This window comes from Mustela putorius, unplaced genomic scaffold (genome assembly GCF_011764305.1).
Source record: "Mustela putorius furo isolate JIRA1106 unplaced genomic scaffold, ASM1176430v1.1 tig00000508_pilon_pilon_pilon, whole genome shotgun sequence".
Lineage (NCBI taxonomy): Eukaryota > Metazoa > Chordata > Mammalia > Carnivora > Mustelidae > Mustela > Mustela putorius.
Window position 1 is genome coordinate 23,256,821 of NW_025421402.1, and position 25,881 is coordinate 23,282,701.

Here is a 25,881-nt window from a genome sequence, read left to right on the forward strand (position 1 = left end):
CTTCAGCCTGCAAGGTGCATATTTCAATTTCCCTTGCTTTGTCACAAAACGGATTAGTTCCTTGAGATATGCCAGTTGAATATGAAATTAAATATTTGCTCTACATATAGCTACGAGCCGGACTCATAAAAGATGCCTACAGTCTAAATATGGGGAGAAGTTCCTTCGCGATCAGGCCTCAGCCTATGTCACATACACACTGGTCTCTCCTTTCATTCAGGACAGTCATTGCCCTGTTAATATGGTTTTTAAAAAGCTATACGGCCCAAGGATGTCATATATATTCAAGGAGACTTTGGGGAAAAAATTCAAATTTTGTAGTGTAGTCTTCAACTGAAACAGCCACGTATAGGTTTAAATGTGGATTATACTGAGGGCTTCTTGAATGTGGCTTTTTATGTATCCGGGTGGGGAGAGGGAAATTTGGAAATTCTTTCACTGTGCCCCTGGTCCAAAAAAAAAAAAAAACAACAAACACTCAAGAGTTCCATCATTAAGTAGTTAGATTAAAACAGTGTAATGGGCATTTCCGTTCTAACAGTGTGTGTTTAAGAAAAGTAACACAAAAACTGCAGGTATTTTTATTCTACTCTTAAATAACCAATTATTAATTGGATGTCACCACCCTCATTTCTTATTCCCTAAGAAAGTGATACTTATCACAGCAAACGCCAGAAACCCACTTCATCAAGATGTATGCATTGAAAGGAATGCAGCGCAATCTAACTGAAACGGTGAGCTACCCTGGGCTAGCAGTTTGCAACAGCGTCCAATAAAGCCACTACCTCTATGCTTCTCTTACAAATTTCAGCTATTCCCTGTGGGGTCACCACAGCATCCCAGCAGCAGTTTGAAAATCCAAAACACTTTGTACACATCACGGACATAATCTAACTTGCAAGTTTAGAATGCCCCAGGGCCGTTGGAGGGGTGGGGAGAGACCGGGAGCCTGGTGAGGTCCGCGTAAGCTTCTCAGGCAGGAAAGGACAATGCAAACTGCAGCGCGGGGGGAAGCACGGGGGAGACGCGAGAAGGGGCAGAGCTGGGGACCTCGGTCCCCAGCTCTGCTAACTGAATGTTATAAAGGAGTGAGGTGCACAAGAGGGAAAGTGGAAGGTTTCTGACTAAGTGTAGTGAGCCCTACTATTTAGCAGAACACGTGTTAAGTATCTTGACAATCCTGGTTGAATCTCATTGGTTCCCCTTCCAATCCTGTATTTCATTTCATGCATGAAAAACATGCATGAGAGTATCCATTAGGCTCCAACAGAATGCCAAAAGGTTAAAAACATCTACTGACTATTGACATCCAAGTGTGAAATTCAAGACAAAAAGGCAAAATGTAAATGCATGTACTCAATGCAAGAAAAGTTGCATGGATGTCTCGGTGATTGGAGCTGTGGGTGTAGATACAAGTTTTCAAGCCGAGTCAGAGGTTGAGGATCAAGGGCAGAAGCCCACACTCAAACTTTCTTTCAAATGATACGTGAGAAAGCGTGATACAGGGGGCACGTTCCCGGCTCCAGCATCATATAGAGCACCGCGCATTCTGACTCCGCTGTTTAATCTCAGGACCCTCACGGCTTCTTCACCCATAAAGCAGTAATAAAAGTGTGCACCCAGAGTTGACCCAGAAGGATCAAATGAGATCCCCACCGCAATGCTCAGGAACACGACACTGCTTGACGGCCACGAACAAAGCCCGACAGCCAGGACAACAACTGGAAAATTGCATCTGCCAAATGCCCCTCCTCTGGCTTCATTCCGACTACGTAGAGCGGTGGAGATCTGAATGGCTACACAAGTTATTTGAGTTACAAGTTAATGAACGTCTACATTAAGTGCATTATCTTACAAAAGAACAGCCTACGAGAGTATACAGAACATTATGTGTTGCTTCTGATACTTCTGTTGACTTCAGTTCAACTCTTCCCTTTCCAAAGGTGAAATGAAGGCGGTGAGCTGTTCACAGGCAGACAAGTGACTGTGCCGCTCAGGCCGACGTCCTGAACATCCTCTTCCTCAGTTCAGCCGTCTTCTGCTCTAGCTGAGCACCGCAGGCCTCTGTGGCCTTTTCAATGCCTTCATGGTATTTCTCCAAAGCAGCTTTCAAACTCAGAAATATTTCCTAAGTGGAAAATGAAATGGAGTAAGAATTATCCCGTGCATGATCCTAAACTGATAAGAGTTCTAATCATCTAACAAGAATTCTAATCATCTCTTTAAGACTTCTTAATATTTTAAAGCCTAAACAATCTCACATGCACTCCCGACCCACCACCCCCCGACACACACGTGTGCCTGTTCGTTTTTAAAGTTCCTTCTTTAGGTGGTACAGACACATCAAAGCCTGCTATTTAGAAGGAGCAGAGCAGAGACATGTAACAATGACTTGGATTCAAAACATGAAGAACATATTTGTAATTGCCAAGGAAAAGCTTTTATTTTGGAGCTTTTCATGTCCAGACAAGTCTCTGGGTTACTGCGGATTCCTAGACCCTCTGCGTCTGGCCCTGGTCACCACTGAAAGATAGGTCAACAGATGTGCTAAGTCATCCGTACAACCAAAAAATACACGTGAGAGACGTTTTAGTAAACCCATCGGGTAATTCTACTATAAGCAATAATGAGTTTTCATAGGAACCTATGTGAATGTGCTAAGAATGAAGGAAAAAATGAAAGAACCAGGTTTACAGATGGACTAGAGTAACAGAAGAAGCCTGCAAACACTTTCTTCTATCATCCTCATCCAGTGCAATTTCGATCCTTGTATTATTCATTTTTCTTGAACAAAATAACTCTCAAATCTAGACATAAGAAGAAGTGGTACTCTTAAGTTGATCGGTTTTTTTATCACTGAAATAAAACAGCAGTTCTCTTCCTATGGGAGGAAGGAGCAGTAAATGCGCATAATGTCCTCAATTTTAATTGTCCCTGCCATTAAATTTTTCTTAAAACCTATAGTTTGGCTACTACTTACCTTAGTTTAAATTTTAGTGTAGATATTTTCCGATTTTGAACAACTTACAGAGATTATAATTTATTACAATTCATAGTGTTTCAAAAAAAGAACCAAACTATTTCCAGACTCTCGCATGTATGCAAGTTTGAGAGCTATTGCTTAAGATTCAGCAAATATAAATAGATGCTTAAGGCTAGACACTCTCCAAAAATCCAGACACAGATCGTTATTAAGTCCTGATATAAAAATACAAGAGTCTATTTAGATTTCTAAGATCTAATTGGGCATCACACTACTACAACAATGATGGAGTACGGATTATTAAGAAAATAAATCAAACATTTTTGAAAGCTTTATTTCTTCAATCTTAAAAGAAAAACAAGGAGAATTAGTTGCTAGCTTGTATAAACACCATTAAAAAAAAACCAAAACTCGGCACATTCAGCAGCTATAGATCAATTTAACTTCCTAGTTCCATAGGACTGTATGTTTATTCTTACTAAAAAGGATGCTGAGTAAATTTGGCAGAAAGATAGTACTTCTAAGACACTGTTAAAACTCAGTGTGGTTAGATAAAGATACACAATCTCAACACTTAACCAGCCACTTCAACACACCTAAAGAAACCATTTCCTTCCACGAACAAAGACACTCTCGTGGAGGAACCAAACCGCACAGGTAGAGCCGCCAGAAACGACAAGTGGAAGCCCCCTCCGGAGGCGCCTGGGTGGCTCGGGGAGATAAGCATCTGACTCTCGATCTCACCTCAGGGTCGTGCGCTTGAGCCCCACGCTGAACTCCACACCAGACATGGAGCCGACTTAAGGAAAAAAACAAAAGCCCAGCCCAGGGCACATCAACAGAAAGAAGCAAGCGCACACTCGAAGTTACAGCAGCCCGGAGAGGACGTTAACGGGAACAAGCACAGCCCTCACGGACACTATTTCAGGTTCCCATTAACTTCCGTATCCAAGTAGAACTTGACACTTTTGATCCACAAAACAAATCCACCTTACAGTGATGACTTCACTAGACTGAAATATTTTTAAAATCCAAGTCTGGTTCTGTGGTGTCTGTATGGTACCCGCCGGGTGCCTGTGGCTAGAAAACGGACATTTTAAGACCTCCAGGCCCCTGGGCTGCACTAATCCCACGTCAGCTCCTCCGCAGACACAGGGACCCAGTGGCTGCCGTACTGAGCAGGACAGAAGAGCATCCCCATCACTGCACAAGGGTCCACCGGACCGCACCAGTCCAGGGAACTTCCTCACTTTGGCATCAGATAAATTTAAGAGGACAGTCGACCCTTGAGCAACATGGGTTTGAACTGCACGGGTCCACGCATACATGGATTTTGTACAGTATGGGATTAGAACAGTATTTTCTCTTCCTCGTGATTTTCTTCCTAACATTTTCTTTGCTCTGGCCTCCATAATGTCAGGATACAGTACACAATACATATAGCATACAGAACACGTGTTAATTGGCTGTTTGTGTTACTAGTAGACTATTAGTCAACAGCAGGCTATTAGTAGCTAAGGTTTTAGCAAGTAAGAAGTTAACATGTGGATTTTCAACTGCGTGCTGTTGGCACCCCGAGTCCCTGGGTTGTTCAAGGTTCAATTGTATATAATATACATGGGGTTTTACAGCCAGTCATTACCCTACAAGTACGTATTTAATTCATCAACCAAATACATTACTGAGTACCTTCTAGAAGTAGCACTGTGCCTAAGTACACTAGAAAATGCAGATGTGCTTTTTACCCTGAAGGAACATATAACCCAGACCAGACTGGATACCAAGAGCTTAAAGGATGGCCAAAATTATGTACTAAATTTTAAATTTCAATATTTTTTCATTATAATTAATTTAAATGTAAATGCAAACAGCCATATGCTGCCAGTAGCTACGAACTGGACAGCACAAACCCAGATTATCTAGAATCAACTAAAAGCACTCTAGGAGTATTTGAGGGAGGAGAGAGATCGAAGATATGTCATAGGAACCGAGAAAGTTATACAGAGGCTATCCTTTCTAGTAAATTGTAAATAATGGAAATGATTAAGCCTAGATCTAAAGCGTGACAAGCCTAGAAGGCAGGGACCATGCCTTCCTTATTCACTACTAACTCCAAGTCAGGGGGCGCCCAGCAGGTGCACAGGCCATAGGTGACCGAGGGACAGAGTGAGTGCTCTACGGGGAAACCGCGAGCTCCCGTTTTAAGCAGGAAAGCACAGCAACAGGGATAGTTCAGTTTAGTAGCATAAATCTGGCAGCCCTTAGCATTCAGGGCAGATGTGATGCACAGAATCTTGGGTCAAGGAAGAAATTTAGCAAGTTTTTGCCACAATCCATGAGCATTACCAAATTAGGTGACAGGAGAAGAACAGAAAGGGATTGTGGTGCACAGGATCAAGGGCGTTTAAGAAAATCCGAACACTAACCTGGTGCTTGTCTGGATGTCAGGATTATCTACAGAAAGTCCAAAATATCAACTCTCTGTGATGGAAAAATGACGAAGCCATCAAAGCATAAGAAGAAATTTGCGAAGAAGGGCAGTAAAAGGGGAAGAGAGAAAGGAGGGCGAGGAGGAGAGACGCTGGAAGCTGCTGGAAGCATTCTATAAATGCTATTCTGCTGTGATGGACGAGAACACCGACAACATCCGACAGGCAGCTCCAACAAGGAGAAGAGTTGGGGTGAGCAGACAGAACAGGACACCAATTTAGAAGCCGCTCTAAATGAAGGTGTTAAGGGAAAGCAGCAGAGACAAGGATCTCTGGGAAAGAATATTTAAGGAGAGAAGGGTGCGAAGATCATTAGGATTTCACAGAAACTGCACCGAGAACAAATGGGCAACTGCAGCCCATCTTTTCCTTCCCATGGAGCGGGGTGAGGAAGGAAGCTAAAATGAACTCTTGAGAAAAATGTGTCACGATTCACTACAGTAATTTTAGACTCTCCCACGCTGTTCAGGACACACGGGTATCACAATGCAGACTGGGAAAAGTTACAACTTAGCAACTTCCAACAACTGTATCCAAAGTTCTACTCAGTGCTCTAAGTCAGTCTGAAGGAAGACATACCTACTGTATCCAAGGGCCCAGTTCTACTCAACATTTTTATTTTGGAGAAAAAGGCATGTTAATCAAATGTGCAAGTGACGCTAAGCCATGAAATATCATTAATGTGAATGATACAAATATTTAAAATGACCTTGATACTTTGAAATCCACACAGAAGTAAACAGATGAAGCCTTAGAGAAATACTAGTAAAATTCTGATTTAAAAGTCCCAAGAAATGGCTGCATTCAAGTATGGTGAAGCAATTTAACCAGGCAGAACTACATGTGGAACGGATCGGGGTCATTTAATTGATCACCAGCTCAATATGAGCCAAGGGCGAGATGTTGCTGCTAAAACTCCAAGCCAGTATTACACTTCATTAACAGAAGCACAGCGCTTTGGGACTGGTCACAGCATTATCTGGAAGGCTATGTTTAGTACTGGGTCCTACATTTTAAACAGAATAATGACAAACAGGAAACAGAGGGGAGAAGACAGTAAACAGGATAGTAATGAATCTGAAAATTAAGCTATATAAAGAATGGCTGGGAAACTGGGGCTCATTAACCCAGATGAGAAGGCTGGAGGAACCCACAATCATTATCCTCAAGTGTCTGAAGTGATATTAAGCAGAGGACGATACAGATTTATTCCAGAGAGATCTTGGTTCACTTGAGTACAGAAATTATATTTTAAATTCGAAATAAGAAATAACATTTTAACCACTAAAGCGGTCCTAGCAGAACAGCCTGGGTGGTTATGAGCTCGGATGATATTGAAAACAATGAAGCAGAACGTATCAATGGTTCTCAAAAGCCACAGTAAAAAATTCCGGTTCATGAACCCCGTTGCTGATGATCCTAATTCAGGGCATTTGGGGCAGGTGGCTGTTTGTTCATTTCTGAATTCTAATACATAGATGACCATCCAAGTTTACAAATACTGATGAAAAACATATTACATATAAGGAGCCATCCCAGGCATGGTCTGACAGGACATACTAAGGTAGCCAAGTACATGATCACTACTGTTGAGAAACTGAACATGTTCTTGGTGAGACAGACAGACCCGACACAGTGAGGGAAGGCCGGCAGGGGTGCCTTTACGACTGACAGGCCAGAAGTGCTGAGGCACATGGTAGCAGGTTCACGAGCTAAGCCTGACCACGTGATAACAAATAAATATTAACTTATTTATTACTTTGATTAAGAAGTAGGATTAAATATCTCCCATGATCTTCCTAACCCACATTCTAGAGATAAAGAGAGAGCTGGGCCTTCGGGAATATCCAGTTCAGGGGCAGGAAAAAGTAGTTGAAATGTGGAAAGAAAGGGAAGAACACAGAAAGTCAGGACAGCAGATTGGGTCAAGCACGGCCGGAAAGACAGTCATTCCCTTCGGTTTGCCTTTGTTCCGTCCGTCCTTCCTTTGTTCCTTTCTCACAGCCTCGAGACAGCGCTCGGGTATGTCGGCGCGCGCTTCCATGGGCACAGGCAGCGATGCCAGCTCTGGAGGGGATACAAGTTCTGGAGAATGGGCGAGGGGATGGGGTGCGGTGGCTTTTAGTATCAGGACTGCTCGCAAATTGGATGTGGATGGTGGAAGTATTTAAATATTTCCCAGGTATCAGGGTTTTAGGAAACCTGGATCCAATATGTTAACAAAGGGAAGGGGGTAAAAGAATGAGGGGGAAAAAAGAGGCCATGGGATTTCACCCAATAAAGGGCTGTTCTTAGTGATTTCTAGTAGAGCATTTTGGGATAATCTGGAAAATATAGGCCAAAGTTCAAAAGTTCAGAGAAAATGAGATATAACACACACATCAGGAACAGACTGCTTGGAGACACGGGTGGTTAAGAAAAAGACAGAAAGAGGTCAACACATGTTTGGCGCTGTCCTGACATTCTGGAAGGACAGAAATGTGGACGTCTGTCCTCATGAAACTTAGGACTGCTTATGAAACGATAAAATATATTGAAACAAGGCAAGAATAAAAGCAGTAACATTAGGCAATTACAATAAAGAGATCATGGAAGGTCTCATCACATAGGGACTGCCCTCAGCTGCTCTGTTTCAGGTAACAACTCAAAGACATTTAACACTGATGGTGACAATTTTTTTTTTTAAATATTTTATTTATTTATTTGTCAGAGAGAGAGAGCACAAGCAGGGAAAGCAGCAGAGGGAGAAGGAGAAGCAGACTCCCCGCTGAGCAGAGGGCCTGATGCAGGGCTCGATCCCAGAACCCTGGGATCATGACCTGAACAGAAGGGAGATGCTTAACTGACTGAGCTACCCAGGAACCTCTGGAAATACTTTTGAGATCCTTTTATCAGGACCAAAAAAAAAAAAAACCCAAAACTGCAGAAACTTTTCAGAGGACATTACTTAAAAATCACTATCCAAGTTCATCTATCAAAGCTCAGAATAAGCACGGGGTATTACATAAGACTGATGAATCACTGACCTCTACCTCTGAAACCAATAATACATTATACGTTAATTAGCTGAATAGAAGTTAAAAAAAATAAGATTAATTAAAAACAAAAGCTCAGGGTCCTTCTGGAGCACCGCACTCTTACTGCAGAGCACCATGCTTGGCTAGGTCAGGGGAAGGACCTGGGGGAAAATGTAAGAAGGAGCCATACATTCCAACGAACACTGGTAATGGAAAAGGGGCTGGAAATGCGATCAGAACCAAGGCCCTGGGGGTCCATCTCTACCTCAGAGAGCCGGCAGTGTCCTGAACGTGAGGCTGGCAGAGTCGCCGCCGTGAGGCTGGCAGAGTCGCCGCCGTGAGCTGGTGAGACCAGAACTGCCCCTGCGGCCACCCACTCACCTGGGACTTCAGCCTCTCCCTCTCAGTGGCATCTTTCAGTTGCTGGATTCCGAATTTGATTTTTTGAATTTCTTGATTAATTGTGGTTACTCGCTCGTAGACAGCTCCTCTTTTTTCTTGAACTTTATTGCAATCTCTAAAGGAAAACAGACAGCTAAATTTTAATTCCGCTCAAGCATCTGAAAAGGAAAACATGAAACTCTTAATTTTGGTTCCAAAGAGATCACATATATTTGTTTGACAAGCCTAAACTCCTTCTCGGACATAAAAACCAAGAGCTGTGAACCCCAGTGGGTACTGTGGCCGAGGGTTGTCATTTACACCGGAGACTTGAAGGCTGAAGGTGCACTCCCCCAGCCAAGCTCACGAATGTACTACTGGGCATGAGGGGGCGGGGAGTGGATGTGACTCGGACAACTTGTCTGCGAGGCAGTTTGGCAGCAAATACAAAATCTGCCAATTCTGCCCTTTGTCTTCATCTGCATGAGCCAGAACAAAGGAAATCTTCATGACGTGCAGGCTGAAGCACGGACATTTGATACACTATCTGGGGAGTGTATTCTAAAAATACATTCTTAGAACTGACAGGAAGAAGGCTCTACCACAGGAATACCCCAGCATGCTGGATAACAATGGCCATAAAACACTTAGTGAAATATTACTTGTTACCTGGATTAAAAAAAAAAAAAAGGACCTTTTCTCAATACGTAGATGCTATAATGCCGGAGCCCAGCTATACGCACAAGATGGACAGGTTAACTCATCCGCTGCAGCCCCAGCCCACTCCTCTAAATGCACTGAAACAGACAGGGGCACCAGAACCCTTCTGGGGAATCCTGCAAAGGATCTGGAAGGGTGGTATCTGGACAGGGAAAAGTCGAGAAATGAAAACAGCTCTAAATCTCGACCTAACATTGTAAGATTCATAATTAATTAATCTTTTTTAGTCACCCAAAGGTGGAATACCTTGTTGAAATTATAGGAGTTTTGGGATCCTAGGGGAGAAAATGGACTAGCTTTTCCCAATTACTGTCTAACACATTAAACTGAAAACAAGTTCGTACTCAATCACTGTGCGTTTGTACTGCTTGACATCCTCATGCTTCTTATTTATTTTGAATTGTGCTGTGGCGAGTTTTTCCTTCTTCACAATCATCAGTCTTTTGAAGGAATTTTCTTCTGTCTTCAACTTCTTCAACTCTGACTCATCACTCTCAATTTGGTCCTCCAAGTTCAGGCTCTATAGTTGACGGGAAGTATTTAAAGTCGATACAACCAATTAGGATTTAAAAACAAAACGAACATCTATTTCCTGGGATGAGCTATACGGAGATACAATTTGAAAGCGAGATAAAACCATTTAAGCCCTAAAGCTGAGCAGGAGAAGACAGTGTCAGGAGGAGAACAGAGCAGGACGCTGGGGACGCTGGGAAAGAACAGGACCCCGGCGAAGCTACACAGAGAGGGTTCGGGTCTGAACTAAGGTAGAAAGAGAAAAGGGGAAATCCTAGAACCATTAAAAGCAACCTTTTGCTGACTCAGGATGGCAGACAAGGGAGTATACGATTGGGATAGAATATCTCAGACCACCTCACCTTCTAACCCCTACTTTCTCAAAAAAAAAAAAAAAAAAAAAAAAAGAAATCCTTTGTCAAATGCACTGTTAGTGATCCTGGGGATAATGTAGGTTACTATGATAAAGTGAAGAAGCAGAGAAGGATTTTCAAGCTTTCAGCCTGGGAGAATGAACATTGGCACTGGCTCTCTATCTTCAGGGCAGGCACTAAGCATAAACTTAAATCCCAGGAATGGTGTGAGGCCGTGAGTTGGGACTCGGGGCTTACTGGTGGGAAGATCATTTCCAACTGTTAGAACAGGTTTAAAATTCCATGACTTTCCTCCAAAATACACACGGCAACATGCCATGTTAATTAATCATTCATTTCATCTGAAGGTTAACATAGGTCTTACCACTGCTGTGTTTAAGAAGATGTTTTCTTGCTCAGCGTATACTGCCACATCTGTTATACTCTAGAATGATTTTGCTTTCCTTTCAGCAAACAGTAACACAAAGTAAAAGCAAAGCCACGGAACTACAGTAAACCATTCCATAATAAAAACATTGAAATTCCACACAAACACAAACCTCCTTTAAGATGCTGGTTAATTTTTCCCGGTTATCCGCCAGGTCCCGTATTTTCTTCTGATATAACTGCACCTCCAACTGACATGAAGGCAAACAGTCCACGGAGTCTCTGTAGATCTCATACTTTTCCATCACTTCTTGCTTTCAAGGAAAGAAACATAAAAACCAGTTTGATAGTCTCCTTCATGAAACTGCAGTCCTGTCAGTTTGTTTGCTCTTAAATAATTTCTGCACTTAATACTGAAAGCTTAAGAGCAGAGAACAATTAAGTTTCTAGGTCACTAAGAAAGTGCTATTACTGACATGTGTCTAAGTATATATAATTATGCTTCTTAATTGCCAAATATCCTTACACAAAGGAAAACTGCCACAATTTTACTAAATCACTCACTGAAGTACCTTCCACAGATTGTTCACAATGATTTGAAAAGCGTTCATGTCTGCTAATACTCAAACTGCTCCTAATTGCTCCTGGGCAATTGTATTTCCAATTATGATCTTCCTATTCATCTGTATAATAACTATTACTATGGCTGATTCTTTTTTAAAAGATTAATTCCTCTTCTAAAATTAGAAAATGAACATGTTCCCCACAACCACTGTAACAATACGGACTTACTTTTCTTCTCCCCGGTGACCAGCCTATCCCTCCGCCCACCTTCTTAATCAATTGGATTTTGTCTTCAATGACATCCTTACTCATACCATTGCTCATTTTTGTTGTCCTTTTCTTACCAGTCTGTAACCACTCTTTGAATCTTTGCATGTCATGGATATAATCCCTTTCCCTCTCATATGCCTTATGAACATGTTCCATTGATGTCCTTTTCTCTATGTTAATTTTTTTTAAAGATTTTATTTATTTATTTGACAGACAGAGATCACAAGCAGGCAGAGAGGCAGGCAGAGATGGGGGGGAAGCAGGCTCCCCGCCGAGCAGAGAGCCCGATGCAGGGCTCGATCCCAGGACCCTGGGATCATGACCTGAGCTGAAGGCAGAGGCTTAACCCACTGAGCCACCCAGGCGCCCTCTCTATATTAATTTAAAAAAAAAAAAAATTATCCCAGCTCAAGATTATACAAACATTATCCTAAAATTTCTAAAATTGTTCAACTCACATAAAATTTATTTTTGTAAATGGTGCAAGATGTAGACCCAGCTCCCTTTTCTTCAAAGTGAACAGCCAATTGAACCAGAGCTGTTTTTTATTAAATGAACTATACTTTTCTCATAAATACTCAGATATAGTTTTTCACTCTCATTTCTGTTCTGGTAATCTTTGTCTATTCCTGGGTGATAATTCTTAATTATTAGGAATGATCAGAACACCAAATTCAGGGATAAACCAGAAAAGTTCTAGTAATTGATGGTTTAAAAGCCCTGCCCCACCAAGGATGCTAACTTGTCTGCGCACTTCTACTTCTGTCCCACTGAGCCTCCATCCATCTCCCACAGACACCCATCATCTTGTTAAACATAAGTTGTATCATGTTCCAACATCCCCCTTTTAAACTAAACAGCGGTGTACCCTTGCTCCTAAAGTAAAACCCAGAGCACCCTGAATAATCTGTCCATTGCTTATCTTCCTATGGTCACCTCATGCCACTCCCCTTCTTATGCATGAGGCTTTGTTCCTAGAATATACTTTGCTTCCTTCTGACTCAAAGAATTTGCACATGCTGTTTCTCTGCCTCCAAGGGTCTTCCATGCACACATTTAGGAGGATAACCAATTTCTTCTTCAGATGTCAACATCAATTCCTACTTCCTTCCCCTTCCCACCCCCAGATTTCCAAAACATTAAATTAGGCTACCCTCATTACATTATTTCAAAGAAGCCTATACTTTTTTTTTATTTCTTTTTGGTGCTCTTTAAAAAATATTTTTAGAGCAGTTTTAAATTTACAGCAGAACTGAGCGGAAGGTACAGGGATTTCCCATGTACTTCCGATCCCAACATGCGCACACCCTATATATTTTCATAATATATACCTGTAATTCTATCATTAATTATAAACTTAAAACTTTTCTCCCTTATATAAAGTAAGCCTCAGGAGAACAGAGAATTTTTGTTCTGATCACTCAGGGCAAAGTCCCCCAAACTTTTTGCATCATTGGACAAATGTCTCAAAATTGTACTTCTTTTCCGTACACTAACTTTCCAGGAGAGCTACGTATCAGCGACAAGGGCGAAAACCTTAAGAGAAAAAGAAGTATCAATAAACTGGAAATCACAGAATGAACACACAATTAAACAGAAGTTGCTAAAAAGAAAAAAATATATAGAAAAGCATTAAAATCAAAAAAAGGAAATTCACCCTGGAATTTTTAAGTTTCTGGACTGTATCTTTCATTTTTTCTTTATAATTCTTTAGCTTCTCTGGAGAATCCACAATTTTTGTTTTCAAACTCTCTTGTACTTCTTTCAAAGAAACTACTGACAATTTTAGTTCATTCTGTTGAGGAAACATATTTACATATTAGATACAATAACAAAACTGTTCACTTACCATTACAATAATGGAAAAGAACAAAGAAACTGGGCCTGTGCTCGTCGTAGTGGGGGAAAAATTTAGATCACCTGTTTATTTGCTCCCTTTTGTCTATGAGCCAAAGACCGAGCCCCTTAGCAGAACATTCAAGGTCCTTCACTGTGTACTCCTCTTGTCCTCACGGGGTCCTCTGCTGCGAGTGCCCTCTGTACCTACAGCCTGCTAATGCCAGTCCTGGGTTAGAGCAGATGCAAGTGATCTCTCTTTGATCAGTACGGTCCTCCTGAATACCATTATGTCACCCTTGTACTGCTCCTGAGTTTCATTAGTCCTTGGAAATCCTGCTCCCACTTCTTCTGCGTTCCTTCTATGAACAGTACAATCACTGTACATGCAATGCTATAATTATGTACTTAATCTGTGTGACTGAATTTGACTGCACAGCTTGGAGTGCTGAGAAGTTATCTTTGTTCTCCCAGAACACAGACAAAGCCATGGCACTGAGGAGGCACTTAGTACAAGCCGGCTGAATTACAACCCATTTCCCCTTACTCTCCTGAATTTAAACCATTCGGGGAATTGAGGTGAAGGGCATCGGAGAATTTGGTGAAAACTTTGTTATAAATCTAAAATTATATAAAAAGATTAAAAAATATTCATATGAACATCCTCCCTAAGTATTAGCTGATGAATTGTGTTTACTTTGTTTTGAGATACTATGTATCAATATGGGAAAATTTCCAAGAAATATTAAGTGAAAGAATCAATTACAGATCAACAAACACCACAAGCCCATTTCTAGGAACTAAATAATGAAACAGCAAGAGAACTGCAGGAGTCTGCATTCGAGCACATAATGCCATGGAAAGGGAGGGGAGGGAGGAGCCTACGGGGGAAGCAGGCCCAGGGAAGAGGCCTTCTGTGTCGGACTCCCTCTCTCACCATACATACACGTACGCGTACACAAAGGTATGTCATTGAGTATTTTATAACAGGACTATGTTACTGGACGGCTTCTGAAATTTGTCCGCCGATGATTTTCAACTAAAAAGAACCACAAATGATCTTACATTTTGATCAGCTAACACTGAGGCCAAAATTGAACGTTTGACACAACTTATCTGTTATTTCAGCAAATGGCCATACGTGTTCCATCCTCTACAAAACCCGAGGCCGCCCTCCTCACACCTGATGTTGACTTTCATTACGTCTCTTCACTTTATAAGAAGCCTAAACCTGATAGTGTAATTACTAAATGATTTCGTTTGACCGTAGATTTAAGTGGGACAGAAAGAAATGAATAAAAACATGGTCAGTACTACTCAGGTGAAAGCATTTGCTAATCAAACGAGAGACAGAAAAACAAGGACTATAGTACATCAAAGTCAATTTCTGGTGGTTCTAGAGCGTAAGTGTTAATAGGGAAGACATAACAGTACAATGGGGCTAAAAACATGAGAAATAGGACAGGGTTTTCTATGTATAGAATTAAAGCCACAAACCATAAAGGCCATGTTTATAAATTTTACATTAAAAACCTAAGCCTTCTAATGAAAAAAAAAAAATCATGAATTTAAAGGAGAAGTAGTTAATATCCCCAATTCATAAAGTTCCTTAAAAAAAACAAAAGAAGCCAGGAATACAGGAAGTTTACAAAATAAAACATAACCACAAACCATTGAATAAGATGTCAAAATCATTAAGAAGCAAAAAAATAAAAATGAAAATGGGGGTTTTTTTTTGTTTTTTTTTTCCTATAAAAGCAACAGAGAAAGCAAACTACAAACCTCCCGTTTTGGCAAGACGGCGGGAAAAAGAACACTCACACTGTATCGGTAGGAATGTAAATGCGTATCTTTTTAGAAGTCAGGTTGGCAAGGTGGGTCAGTTTTAAATGTGTATTCCCTTTGACCCAGAAATCCTACAAGTAGGAATATGGTCTAAGAAAAAAAGCAGCCCTGTACACAGATCTCGGGGTGTGTGTGTGTGTGTGTGTGTGTGTGTGCGCGCAGCACACACACTGCTGTCCAGTAGCAGAAACATCAGAAGCCAGTGCGTGTCCACCAACAGGACACTGGAAAGATCAACCTCAGTGTGACGCACAGCCGTAAGCAGCCATTAAGACAATGAGTCTCTCCGGTGGCGTGTAAGTATTTATGCTCTTTTGGGTTCAGTGAAAAAAGACAGGTGTGAGACATGAAGAGTCTCACACCTCTGACGTAACATTGCATATGGCTCTGCATAGAAAAATGTCGTCTACGCACATCTCAGACCATGTGGTGAGCCTTCAGGTGATTTTCACTCTCCTACACATTTCTGTATTTCCATTTAAAAAAAAAAAACAGTAGTCAGCTATTATATTTAACCTGAAAAAAAGTTAAACTAGATTCATTTTAAGGAAAAAGGAAGAAACTTTTACTATAACAACGCACACAGTTAACATACTCCCCCACAGAAAATATTCAAACCGTAAGTCTGGTTATATGAAAGATGCTTACCAAACGCTTGGTCTTCTCTGAAATATCAGACTTCTTTTGGGAATTTCCATCCTGGAGCACTATCTAAGGAAAAAAGCCAACAACTGTTTTCTGTGATGATCCAAAACAAATTTAAATTTAGCCTCTCAGTGCTTTCTCATAAAATAAAGGTAAAGGAGGAGTTAAATGGATTAGAGCAGAAATTCTCAAATTTTCTGTGTACGATGCCCCAGGCCACAAGAAATACCTAAAGATTCCTTTAGTAAGCAGTGGAGTCCGAGTACTGTGTAAGTCCTCAAGTCCTAACAACTTAGTAGCTCTTTGAAAATGTCATGCATACAAATCGGAAAAAAATAATGTTTATTTCATTCTTAAATAACCACAACTACTTCTACATTGGATGGGTACCTATTGGGCACTGCACTAATTCACAAAGGTTGGAATCGGACTGGACAAAGACTTCCTCATTTCCTGTTCTGTAAGGTTGTTCAGGTACTGGTTCTTCACCAGGACAAATGCCAGAACCCAGGTTCACAAAGACATGAACGGAAGGCGCCTGAGCTGCTGGAACTGTGGACTGCCTTGAGCCAGGAGTTCAAGCAGAGTACGACGTGCTGACCCTCAGTTTCCCATGAAATTCTGAAATATCCTGCAGTGCCCCCCCCAAACCCCACAGGGTTTCCTGTCAAGTCCAGGGGGCTCCCTTATAGTTTGGGAACAGCAAGTTTAGAAAAAGGCAAATCCTAAAAAATTCCAGTCAACAAGACAGCACAGAACTTGGGCAACACAAATAGATAACCACACTTGACAGAAGTTTATATCCGTGACAAGGAGCACAAATGGGCGCAGCAACATACCCTAGAGCTTTCGTAACTAAAAGTAACGGACGTGCTCTTACCGCTCCCATCCACCAAAAAAAAAAGTTTGTTTTTTTAAGCAAACAACTATGAAAAAACAATGAAACCTCACTCACATGGAGTCGAGAGGCCAGGAGGGGGAGCTCTCACGCTGCAGTAGGCCCAGTGGACTCCAAAGGGCCTCAACTAGGCCCCTGCCCAGGGCAAGAGATCCCCCACGTCTCTACAGGACAGCCACTACCCCTGTAGCTTCCCCAGTGAGAAACCATCACCACCCTCATGCTAGGTTAGTCTTTCCAGACCCCAAGAAAGGTGGTTCTCTTAGCGTTCTCGAAGTTCTAGCATAGCAATTACTTTGTTGTGCTTTCTGCTAGTGTTCCCTAGCTTTGAGCAAAAATAAAGTGTCTGAAAGGAAGAATTTTTTTTGTGAGATAATGAATGAGACTGTGTTTGGACTGTTGCTTTCCTTCCAAGGACTCTGATTCCAAGCAACCCCTCCTAACCTCCTCCTCCTCCATAAAATAACATCTCTCTCCTTTGTTTGTTGGACTCATCTATGATTTTTCCTGCAGCTCACTTGTACCAAGTTGCAATCCTCTGCTATTCCCAAATAAACCCATTTTTGCTGATAAGATAACTGGCTGTTTAATTTTTAAGGTCAACACAGCTGATACCGTTTTTTGACGAAATTCTTGATTCAGTGACTGCTGCAGCTCCTGAATGTCATCCGAAAGCTGCTTGAACTCTGCTTGCTCTTCAACTGGAACAGAACTAAACATAGCAAAACAGATGAAAATAACATATATTGAGTCCTTAACTCTGCAAGGCCAAAATAGTCTCTGTCCTCAAATGACTCAAGTTAAAAAAAAACACACACACACACACAAAAAAACATAAACTGTCTTTCATGTTTCTGAATTCTCATCCTTCCATGTGACAGAGGTTTAAAATAGATGACCTGGCCTCCGCAACACAGAAAATAAAGATCCGATGAGCTCCTTCAGCCTTCCACCAGCGAGTCCGCATATGGACTCATCTGCATTCATACCTGCCTTTTCTAACTTGGCTCTTAATAAAACCAGTGGGACGTTCCCTTCCCTGTCCAGTGCCAGCTCCTGCCTGGCTCCTCGCCTCGCCTCCCTCTCCCAGACCAGCCACTCCCTTCGCTCTGCCCATCCGTCTTAACAGCCCCATCTGTGTAAAAGTTTCTGCCGTGCACATGGTTCTCAACTTCTGTTTTGAGACATGGCATAGAATTATGCTTTTAATGATCATTTCCCTGACTGCTAATGAGTTTAATAATCTTTACCTGTTTTTAATTATCTATTTGTAGTCATTCTTCTATAAATGCCCTGTTCTTAGCCTTTGCCCATTTTTCTATTATCCTTTTGTCCTTGGTTTGTAGGAGTTCTCCACGTGTTAGGAATATTACACAGGCTTTCTCACTAGGGACGGTGCTGTTCTGCTGCGTAGGCTACAAATAGCCACACCCCACTTTGTCATTTATCTCTTAACTTCGTTTACGTTAAATTTACCTGTGAGATTTTAGTATCTGCCTCCTGTTCCCAGTCTTTGCAGCCTACTGCTGTCTCTGAGACACTCTATACCAGGGCAGGTTAGGAAAGCTCTCCAGTGAAACAAAGAAACTCAGAGCCAGCAAGAAAGTACAAGGGATAGAAAATCCGTCTGCTCAAAATCGATCTGTCTGGCCAAGAACTCATAACTCCAATGGGACCAATGAGGCAAAAACAAAACAAAGCTCTCTTAACAGAATTAACTGGCTTTAAGAAAGAAAGAAAGTCCACTTAATTACTGCTCACCTATACAAGATAACTACTTCCAGACATAACTTAGGAGGTAAGTTAATGGCTTTAAACATCTCATGCTAATTCACTAATAACAAGAATAAAGTAAAAGAACATATGATACCCTAACAGTTAGAAAGAAGGAGAACGAGTTTTTCTTTCTCTGGAACAGATAAACTTAAATAGTCTGCTCTTAGTGAGGAAGGAGAAGGAGACTTGAGGTATCCTGCAGGGTTGTCAAATACTATTCATGATCCATTCTGCATCTTGAAATTATACTCATTTAATTTGTAAAACTCCTACTTACTCAAGTCTCTCCAATTTCATTAACGCTTCCTGGTGTGCAGTATTTAACTGGTGCATTTTGTCCAGAGAAGATTTCTATGAAAGCAATTTTCATATTAGGGCTTTTCAACACAAACACAACATGTATTTAAAAAAAAAAAGAAAACTACCAGTACACACTGAAAAATGCTTAGTCCTAAGCTTTCACCATCAGAATTAAGACATGTTTAAGAGACAACAGGCATTTGTGACTAGGGAATGAGAAATTTCTTTATTCGCACATAAATGCTGAGTCCTTACCATGGTCAGGGACTGGGCTAAGTGCCAAGAATAATACCCAAGAAGTAGTATAGTTGGGACTTAAGTAGCGCATTCTCCTCGAAGGGTCAGATACATGCATGTAAGTCCACAAACCAACTTGCTACAGGACTAAAGATAACGACACCAGCCAACCAGGGTCATGGCTGGGGAGGAACATCAAGGGACGCTTCGTGAATATGATAGACTCTGAGCTGTGTCTTAAAAGAATGAGGAAAAATTAGCCAAGCAAAATTGTATGTTTCTGTGTGTGTGTTAGCAAATCCACATGAAGCTTTGGAGAGTATGTGATGTTTGAGAAGTTTAAGCTTGACACGATTTGTACAAGGAAGTTTCTATCTATACAACTCAGTCGCTGGAGGGGAAGTTCTAATAGTCTGGTGTTACTTTGGCACTTTACTAAGAATATGATAACCCAAGACTGGGACAGATGGAAACGAATCACATGGATGACCCATAATCTTTCCAAATTCTCTAAATTGTTGATGAAATGAGTTTCCATCTGTTAAAGTGATTTACTTGGACTGGATCTTATAATGCAATGTTGGGCCAGCACAAAACATCATTTTAGGCCATTCTTTAGAAAGCAAACATCAACCTCAAATATCTCAATTAAATAAAGAACACTACAGTATAACTCCAAAGCAAAAAACATGTATTTGTCATTATTTCTCCCCTTACATAACCTAATATAGGAAAAGGTTCCTCAGCTATAAGATTAGAACAAAAAACCCCAGCCTTTCCCTAATGTTATCCAATAGCGATGAAAATCTCATTCTGATACATGCTTTCCATTAACAAAAATCTGCAACTTACATAAATATTAAAATAAATGATTCTAACAGCCATATGACAATTAGTTATCTGCGACTACTATTTCAAAATAGTTTAGTAGTTCATAAGTGATATTACTAATCTGGTATGTGACTCAAAAATATATTTAAATCTTACATATTGCCAAAGAAATTCCATATATGTCTCACGGCATGCTTCTCTGAAGTGAATGAAGTTGATAATGCCACTCAAAAACCGACTTGTCCGTTTTGCCTCTAAAACAGAGAGCAAGACTTCTTAAGTAAATCTTTGAAACAATGTAAAAATAAAAATTCATCCTCTCCCACGATATACTTTGCTCATAGCGCATAGAACAAAACTGCACGCATGCTATAATTAACCAAATCACAAAAAAATGTGCTCTAATATAAAGATCAGAATTCTCTTTGCATTAATAACTTTAAAAATAAAAAAAAAATAAATAAATAAATAAATAAATAAATATAAATAAATAAATCATTCTTGGCCAAGAGAAAATAATAAGGAACAGACTTATTCTCCCATCTTAAACAACAAGAAAACCGATATAATACACAAAGTTAAAAATTTTAGACACCAGACGACGGGCAATACAGGACAGCAATCCATAAGAGAAACAAATGAGGTGATCTTTGGCTAGTGATAACCCTGGAACAACTGCCAACAGCAGAAAGTATCCCAGGAGGGATGTGGCCTCAACCCCAGGAGCAGAAGATCACAGGGCTACCCTGCTGAAGACAAGATTACATTTATAATCCAAAGGCATGTGGGCGTATGCATCCACACATACAGAAGAACAATCAGTCCTCAGTTTGTGGGATGCGGCTAAAGTTGACAAAAGGGAAATTTATAGCATTAAACACCTGTATTAGGAAAGAAGAAAAGTCAAATGAACTTCCTCAGCTTCTACCTAAAAAAAAGGGGTGGGGGAGAGAGGAGAGAGCAAATCCAAACTACACATGAAAGAAAGGAATAGCAATATAAGCACAGAAAACAAGAGAACAAAAACATAAATAAAATACAGAAAAACCAATGAAACCAAAAGCTGTTCTTTGAAAAGATAAACAAAATTGATAAGCCTCTGGCCAGACTGGTCTGGGAAAACTACAAGAGTGAAAAAACAAATGAAAAACATCAGAATGAAAGAGGGGACATCACTACTGAACCCCAAAACTGTTAAAAATTATACAGGAAGGGGCGCCTGGGTGGCTCAGTGGGTTAAGCTTCTGCCTTCGGCTCAGGTCATGATCTCAGGGTCCTGGGATCGAGCCCCGCATCGGGTTCTCTACTCAGCAGGGAGCGTGCTTCCCCCTCTCTCTCTCTGCCTACTTCTCTGCCTACTCATGATCTCTCTCTCTAGTAAATAAAATATTTAAAAAGAAAGATACAGGAAAATTATGAACAACTTTATGTTAATCAACTTGCCAACTGAAAAGAAGTGGATAAATTCCCTGAAAAAAGGAAACACCAAAGCTCACTCAGGAGCGCTGGCAGGAAACCGCCAGCATTTGATACTATCAGTGTTTGGATGTGTGCTATTCTAATAGGTGTGTGGTGGTTGGTCAATTGATTTTTGACAAAACTGCCACAGTAATTCAATGGGAAAAAGAAGAATCTTTTCAATAAGTGGTGCTGAAATAATTTGATAACTCTATGCAAAAAAGAAAAAAAAACTCTAAAAAAGAAAGACCCTGACCTATATCATATATAAAAATTCAAGTGTTAAATAACAAAAGCCAGAACAATACGCTTGGGGCACCTGGGTGGCTCAGTCAGTTAAGCGTCCGACACTGGATTTTGGCTCAGGTCATGATCTCAGCGTTGTGAGATCGAACCCAACGAACCTCAAGGAGATTCTCCCTCTATCCCTCCCCTCCCCGCTTCACATACACACTCTCGCTCGCTCTTTCTCATAAGTAAATAAATAATAAATCAATAAAACTATGATACGCTTAAAACATATGAGTAAAATCTTAGCATCTCTGAGGCCAAGATTTCTTAACAGTACACACCAAAAATGGTTTTATGAATCATTTTTATGAAAACAGAAACAATGATTAGAACCTTCAAAATGGAAATATATTTTGCTCTTCAAAGGACACTGTTACAATATTCAAAAGGCAAGTAACAGATTGGGAGAAAACATCTGCATAATCCCTATCTGATAAACTATGTGTTTTTATAACATCTGAAGAAGACTTATAATTCAATAATAAGACAAACAATTCCAAAAACAGAACAACACAACAACAACAACACTAGGGTGCCTGGCTGCCTCAGTCGGGGGAGCATGTGACTCTTAATCTCAGGGTTATGGGTTTTAGCCCCACACTCAGTGCAGAGATTACTTTAAAAAAAACACAAAATCTTAAAAAAATGATTCAAAAAGACAATTCACCAAAGAAAATATACAGATAGCAAATAAGCATATGGAAATATGCTGCTTTTAGTCATCAGGGAAATAAAAATTAAAACCATGAGATACAGTGATACAGCCACTAAAATGGCTAAAATTAAAACTTTCCAATATCAGTGCAGGGGAGGACGTGGAGCAATTGAACTTAACAGATGCCGTGGATGGTATGAGGCAGCCATGTTAGAAAACAGTTCGGCAGTTTCTTAAAACATTAAGAATATACTGAACACATGAGCCAGTATTTCTACTGCTAGGTAGAAATGAAAACACATGACCTCAGGAAGACTTTTATCCTACGTTCAGAGCAGCCTTGTTCACAATGGCCGGAATGTGGAAACAGTGCAAATGTCTACCAATTGGCCACCAGGTAAATAAACTGCAGTTTTTATTTACAATGGAATACTATTCCAAAATAAAAAGAAATGGATTACTGATAAATGCAACAAACACGGATGAATCTCAGAAGCATTCGGCTAAGACACCAGACACAAAAGAATACGGACTATTATTTCATTTACATCAAATATCAGACAAGTCAAGAAACCAGTGACAGAAAGCAGGTCAGTGGTTGCCAGGGAAGAGGGCTCAGTCAGAGTAATCAGCTGCGAGGGGAACCGAGGGAACTTTTGTAGGGCCATCGAAATTCCTACACAGGATCGTGGCAATAGCTATACAACCATGTACCTCTGTTAAAATTCATTTAGTTACACATTTAAAATTGTTGAAATTTTATTTTGTGTAAATTATAGATCAATAGACAAAACAAAAAGGTAGATGAGAAAGAGGAAAAAAACATTTTTAAATAGCAAACTGAATCTCTTGCAACAGAAAATAACTTGATGCATAAATGTGAGTCAAAAGAATTAAGGGACATTTAAATAAAGTGAAGACAAATTGTTATGTTAATATCATATCAAGACTATTCTTATCACTGTTAAAAGATATTTTCTTCAGAGTAAAAAATAATTGCTACACTGGAGAAAACTGTATGATGAATCCACAATCCAGCTTGCATATTACTCATATTCATGCTTTCAAATTTACAGGATGTCTTTTAAATATAAGGAGGTAAGACAAATGGATCAGAAAAACAGCTTTCCTGTGGACCTTCAAAGGAAAACAATTCCAGTAATAGGCTATGAAAAAACTCAGACTTAAAATTGACTTTCTAAAGCCAATTACCTGTAGTTTATTATTTTTTTCTACATTTATTGATGGAGAAGTAAAATATTAAAGTCAGATATTAAAAATTGCTTTGAATTCTCACTTACTTGGATATAGAATATCAGCAATCTCAAAGTCATTCACCCGACAGATGGGCAGAAAGGAGTCCCTTAAAGATGAGGTGGACAAAGAATATTTTAAGTTATATATAAACCATTTGATATAAACATTTTATTTTCCAAGAGATTCCTGGATATGTTTCTCAATGTCCAAAGACCAAGCAGAAGTCTACTACCATGCAAAACTCTGTAGCACAGAGATCTACGTTATCTGTACCCTACGCCAGTATTCAAGCAATGCCAAGATATAGTTATAAACTCTAATAAGCGACAAACGCTTTTGGAGGTACTAGGACTCTTTAAAAAAAACTCAAAACCTCCAAAACAATTTTAGATTCACAACGTCTTAAAATTCCACTGAAAGCAGAATTGAAAGTGCCACAGAGGGAAGCAATTAGTTCTATTTGAAGGAAGTCTACAATTTTCAGTGTACTGATGGAGTGGAGAGGGAGTTGACAGAAATTCTTTCTCTAAGAAAATCCTGACATTAAGGAAGCTTAATGCAAAAAAAAAAACAATGAATGTTTATAGTCTCGGAAAAATAAATCCCCCTTACTCACAGATGAATAAATAAGTTGCTGACTGGTAAGAAGCCTTCCATGATATGTGGATACATGACTTCCAAGTTCACTGGCATCTAAATGTAATATCACAAGATCTAAGTTACACATTGATTAGATAAAATGAGAAAAATCTTCAACCTCAAAATTACCTTCTCTTCCCCTTAAGTAGGCTCCCTAAATTCATGACCCTTCAATCAAGAGTCATACGCTCCCCTGAGCACCCCCTGTTAATCATAAATTAAGATCAAAATAACATTTACCATTAAATGTTGAAAATTTAGTTAACAATAAAGATCCTAGCACAAAACTAGAGTCATTACTAATAATGCTAGGTTCACAGTACATGCTCAGTAAGGTTTTTCTAAGTGAATGCACAAAGGGGTAAAGTCAGCATCTACTACGTCAGGAACTATGCTGAGAATTTTACATGTATTCTTCTTTAATTTTCATAACTAACCTAAAACACTGTGTCATTTAAGTCTAGTACTGTTGTCTTACTAAAACTATCAATGTATGCCACTAGTATGCCTAAGATTTTTCTGCAAATGACATTAATTTTACATAAGCCTTTTGATTTTGTTAAAAATAAAGTTGTGAACTTTCTATCCTGAAACCAGTATGCCATGTGAACCAGGGAAATGCAGCAAAACAAAGTAATTTTGCCTCATCTGAAACGCACCATGTAAAAATGCTCCAGCCGAATTCCATATACTATTTGCAAAGCTCTCATGTAGATCATGTGCAAGACTTCAGGCTACAACAGAAAAACAAACTTTTAATGCTCCGACGCATGACTCTCCAGCTGAATCACCATCAGCTGCCACAGTAGACAATGGATGCAAAGAATAGAGTAATAAAATTACTCTATTTCTCTTGAAATATTTTATTTTTCCGAATTTTAGAATACCTGTGTACTTACCAGTTTGCTCAGGTGTAATAAGTGCTCAGTAAGATCAGCCATTTAACCTTACATGCAGAATGAGAGCAAGTGTACCCAAAACCAATCCAAGAAATCCATCTGCATCAGGGAAGACGGTTTAGTCTTTCAAAATAGACGGCAGGCATGAGGCAGACACAATGGCACGCTGAGAGTGTTTTTGTTTTTGTTTTCAGTTTTGTTTTTTTTTTTAAGATCATGGGCAAACTTCTTTCATGCTTTAGATGTTAAGGTTTCCTGAGATGTTAAAGTTTAAGTGAACACTATAATCCTGGGGGTATAAATTTAATAGAGTAGCAAGGCATTTTCAAAAGTTTCCTCTTTTAATTCAGGAGCTGCTAAATACTGGCCTGTAGAACTTGCTCTGATCCATAGGCAAGTTCATTTATTTTGAGATTATTCCTTCCATTGTAAAGAATTAAAAAGGGACTGAGATCAAAAAGTTTGAGTTCTACACCATTAAATCAGGTTTTATTATGTTATCACGTCAAGATGAGCACAGAAAAATGGAAGGAGACTTTGGGATTTTCTGTGACATATAAATAGTTCATTTTTGCATTTAATAACTAAAGAAATAAGAATGACTTGTCAAAACAAGTCAATCCCCCCTTGGGGCATA

The 25,881-nt window shown here is 39.9% G+C and overlaps 1 protein-coding gene across 3 annotated transcripts in view; it reads right to left on the reverse strand.

Annotated features, from left to right (window-relative positions):
• Positions 1-485: 485 nt before the first annotated feature.
• The window catches only part of NUF2 (NUF2 component of NDC80 kinetochore complex), a 29,632-nt gene continuing 4,236 nt past the window's right edge, over positions 486-25,881 (reverse strand). For all 3 annotated transcript variants that reach the window (XM_004751428.3, XM_004751429.3, XM_004751430.3), the window contains exons 3-14: positions 25,005-25,079; positions 24,323-24,399; positions 23,751-23,812; positions 20,202-20,299; positions 18,955-19,028; positions 17,517-17,613; positions 16,007-16,069; positions 13,335-13,472; positions 11,017-11,157; positions 9,935-10,110; positions 8,871-9,006; positions 486-2,128 (exon numbers count right to left, since the gene is read on the reverse strand). In XM_004751428.3, the coding sequence (XP_004751485.1) occupies positions 1,994-2,128; positions 8,871-9,006; positions 9,935-10,110; positions 11,017-11,157; positions 13,335-13,472; positions 16,007-16,069; positions 17,517-17,613; positions 18,955-19,028; positions 20,202-20,299; positions 23,751-23,812; positions 24,323-24,399; positions 25,005-25,079 (1,272 nt within the window). In that variant the 3' untranslated portion in view covers positions 486-1,993. The remainder of the gene's footprint in view (positions 2,129-8,870; positions 9,007-9,934; positions 10,111-11,016; positions 11,158-13,334; positions 13,473-16,006; positions 16,070-17,516; positions 17,614-18,954; positions 19,029-20,201; positions 20,300-23,750; positions 23,813-24,322; positions 24,400-25,004; positions 25,080-25,881) is intronic.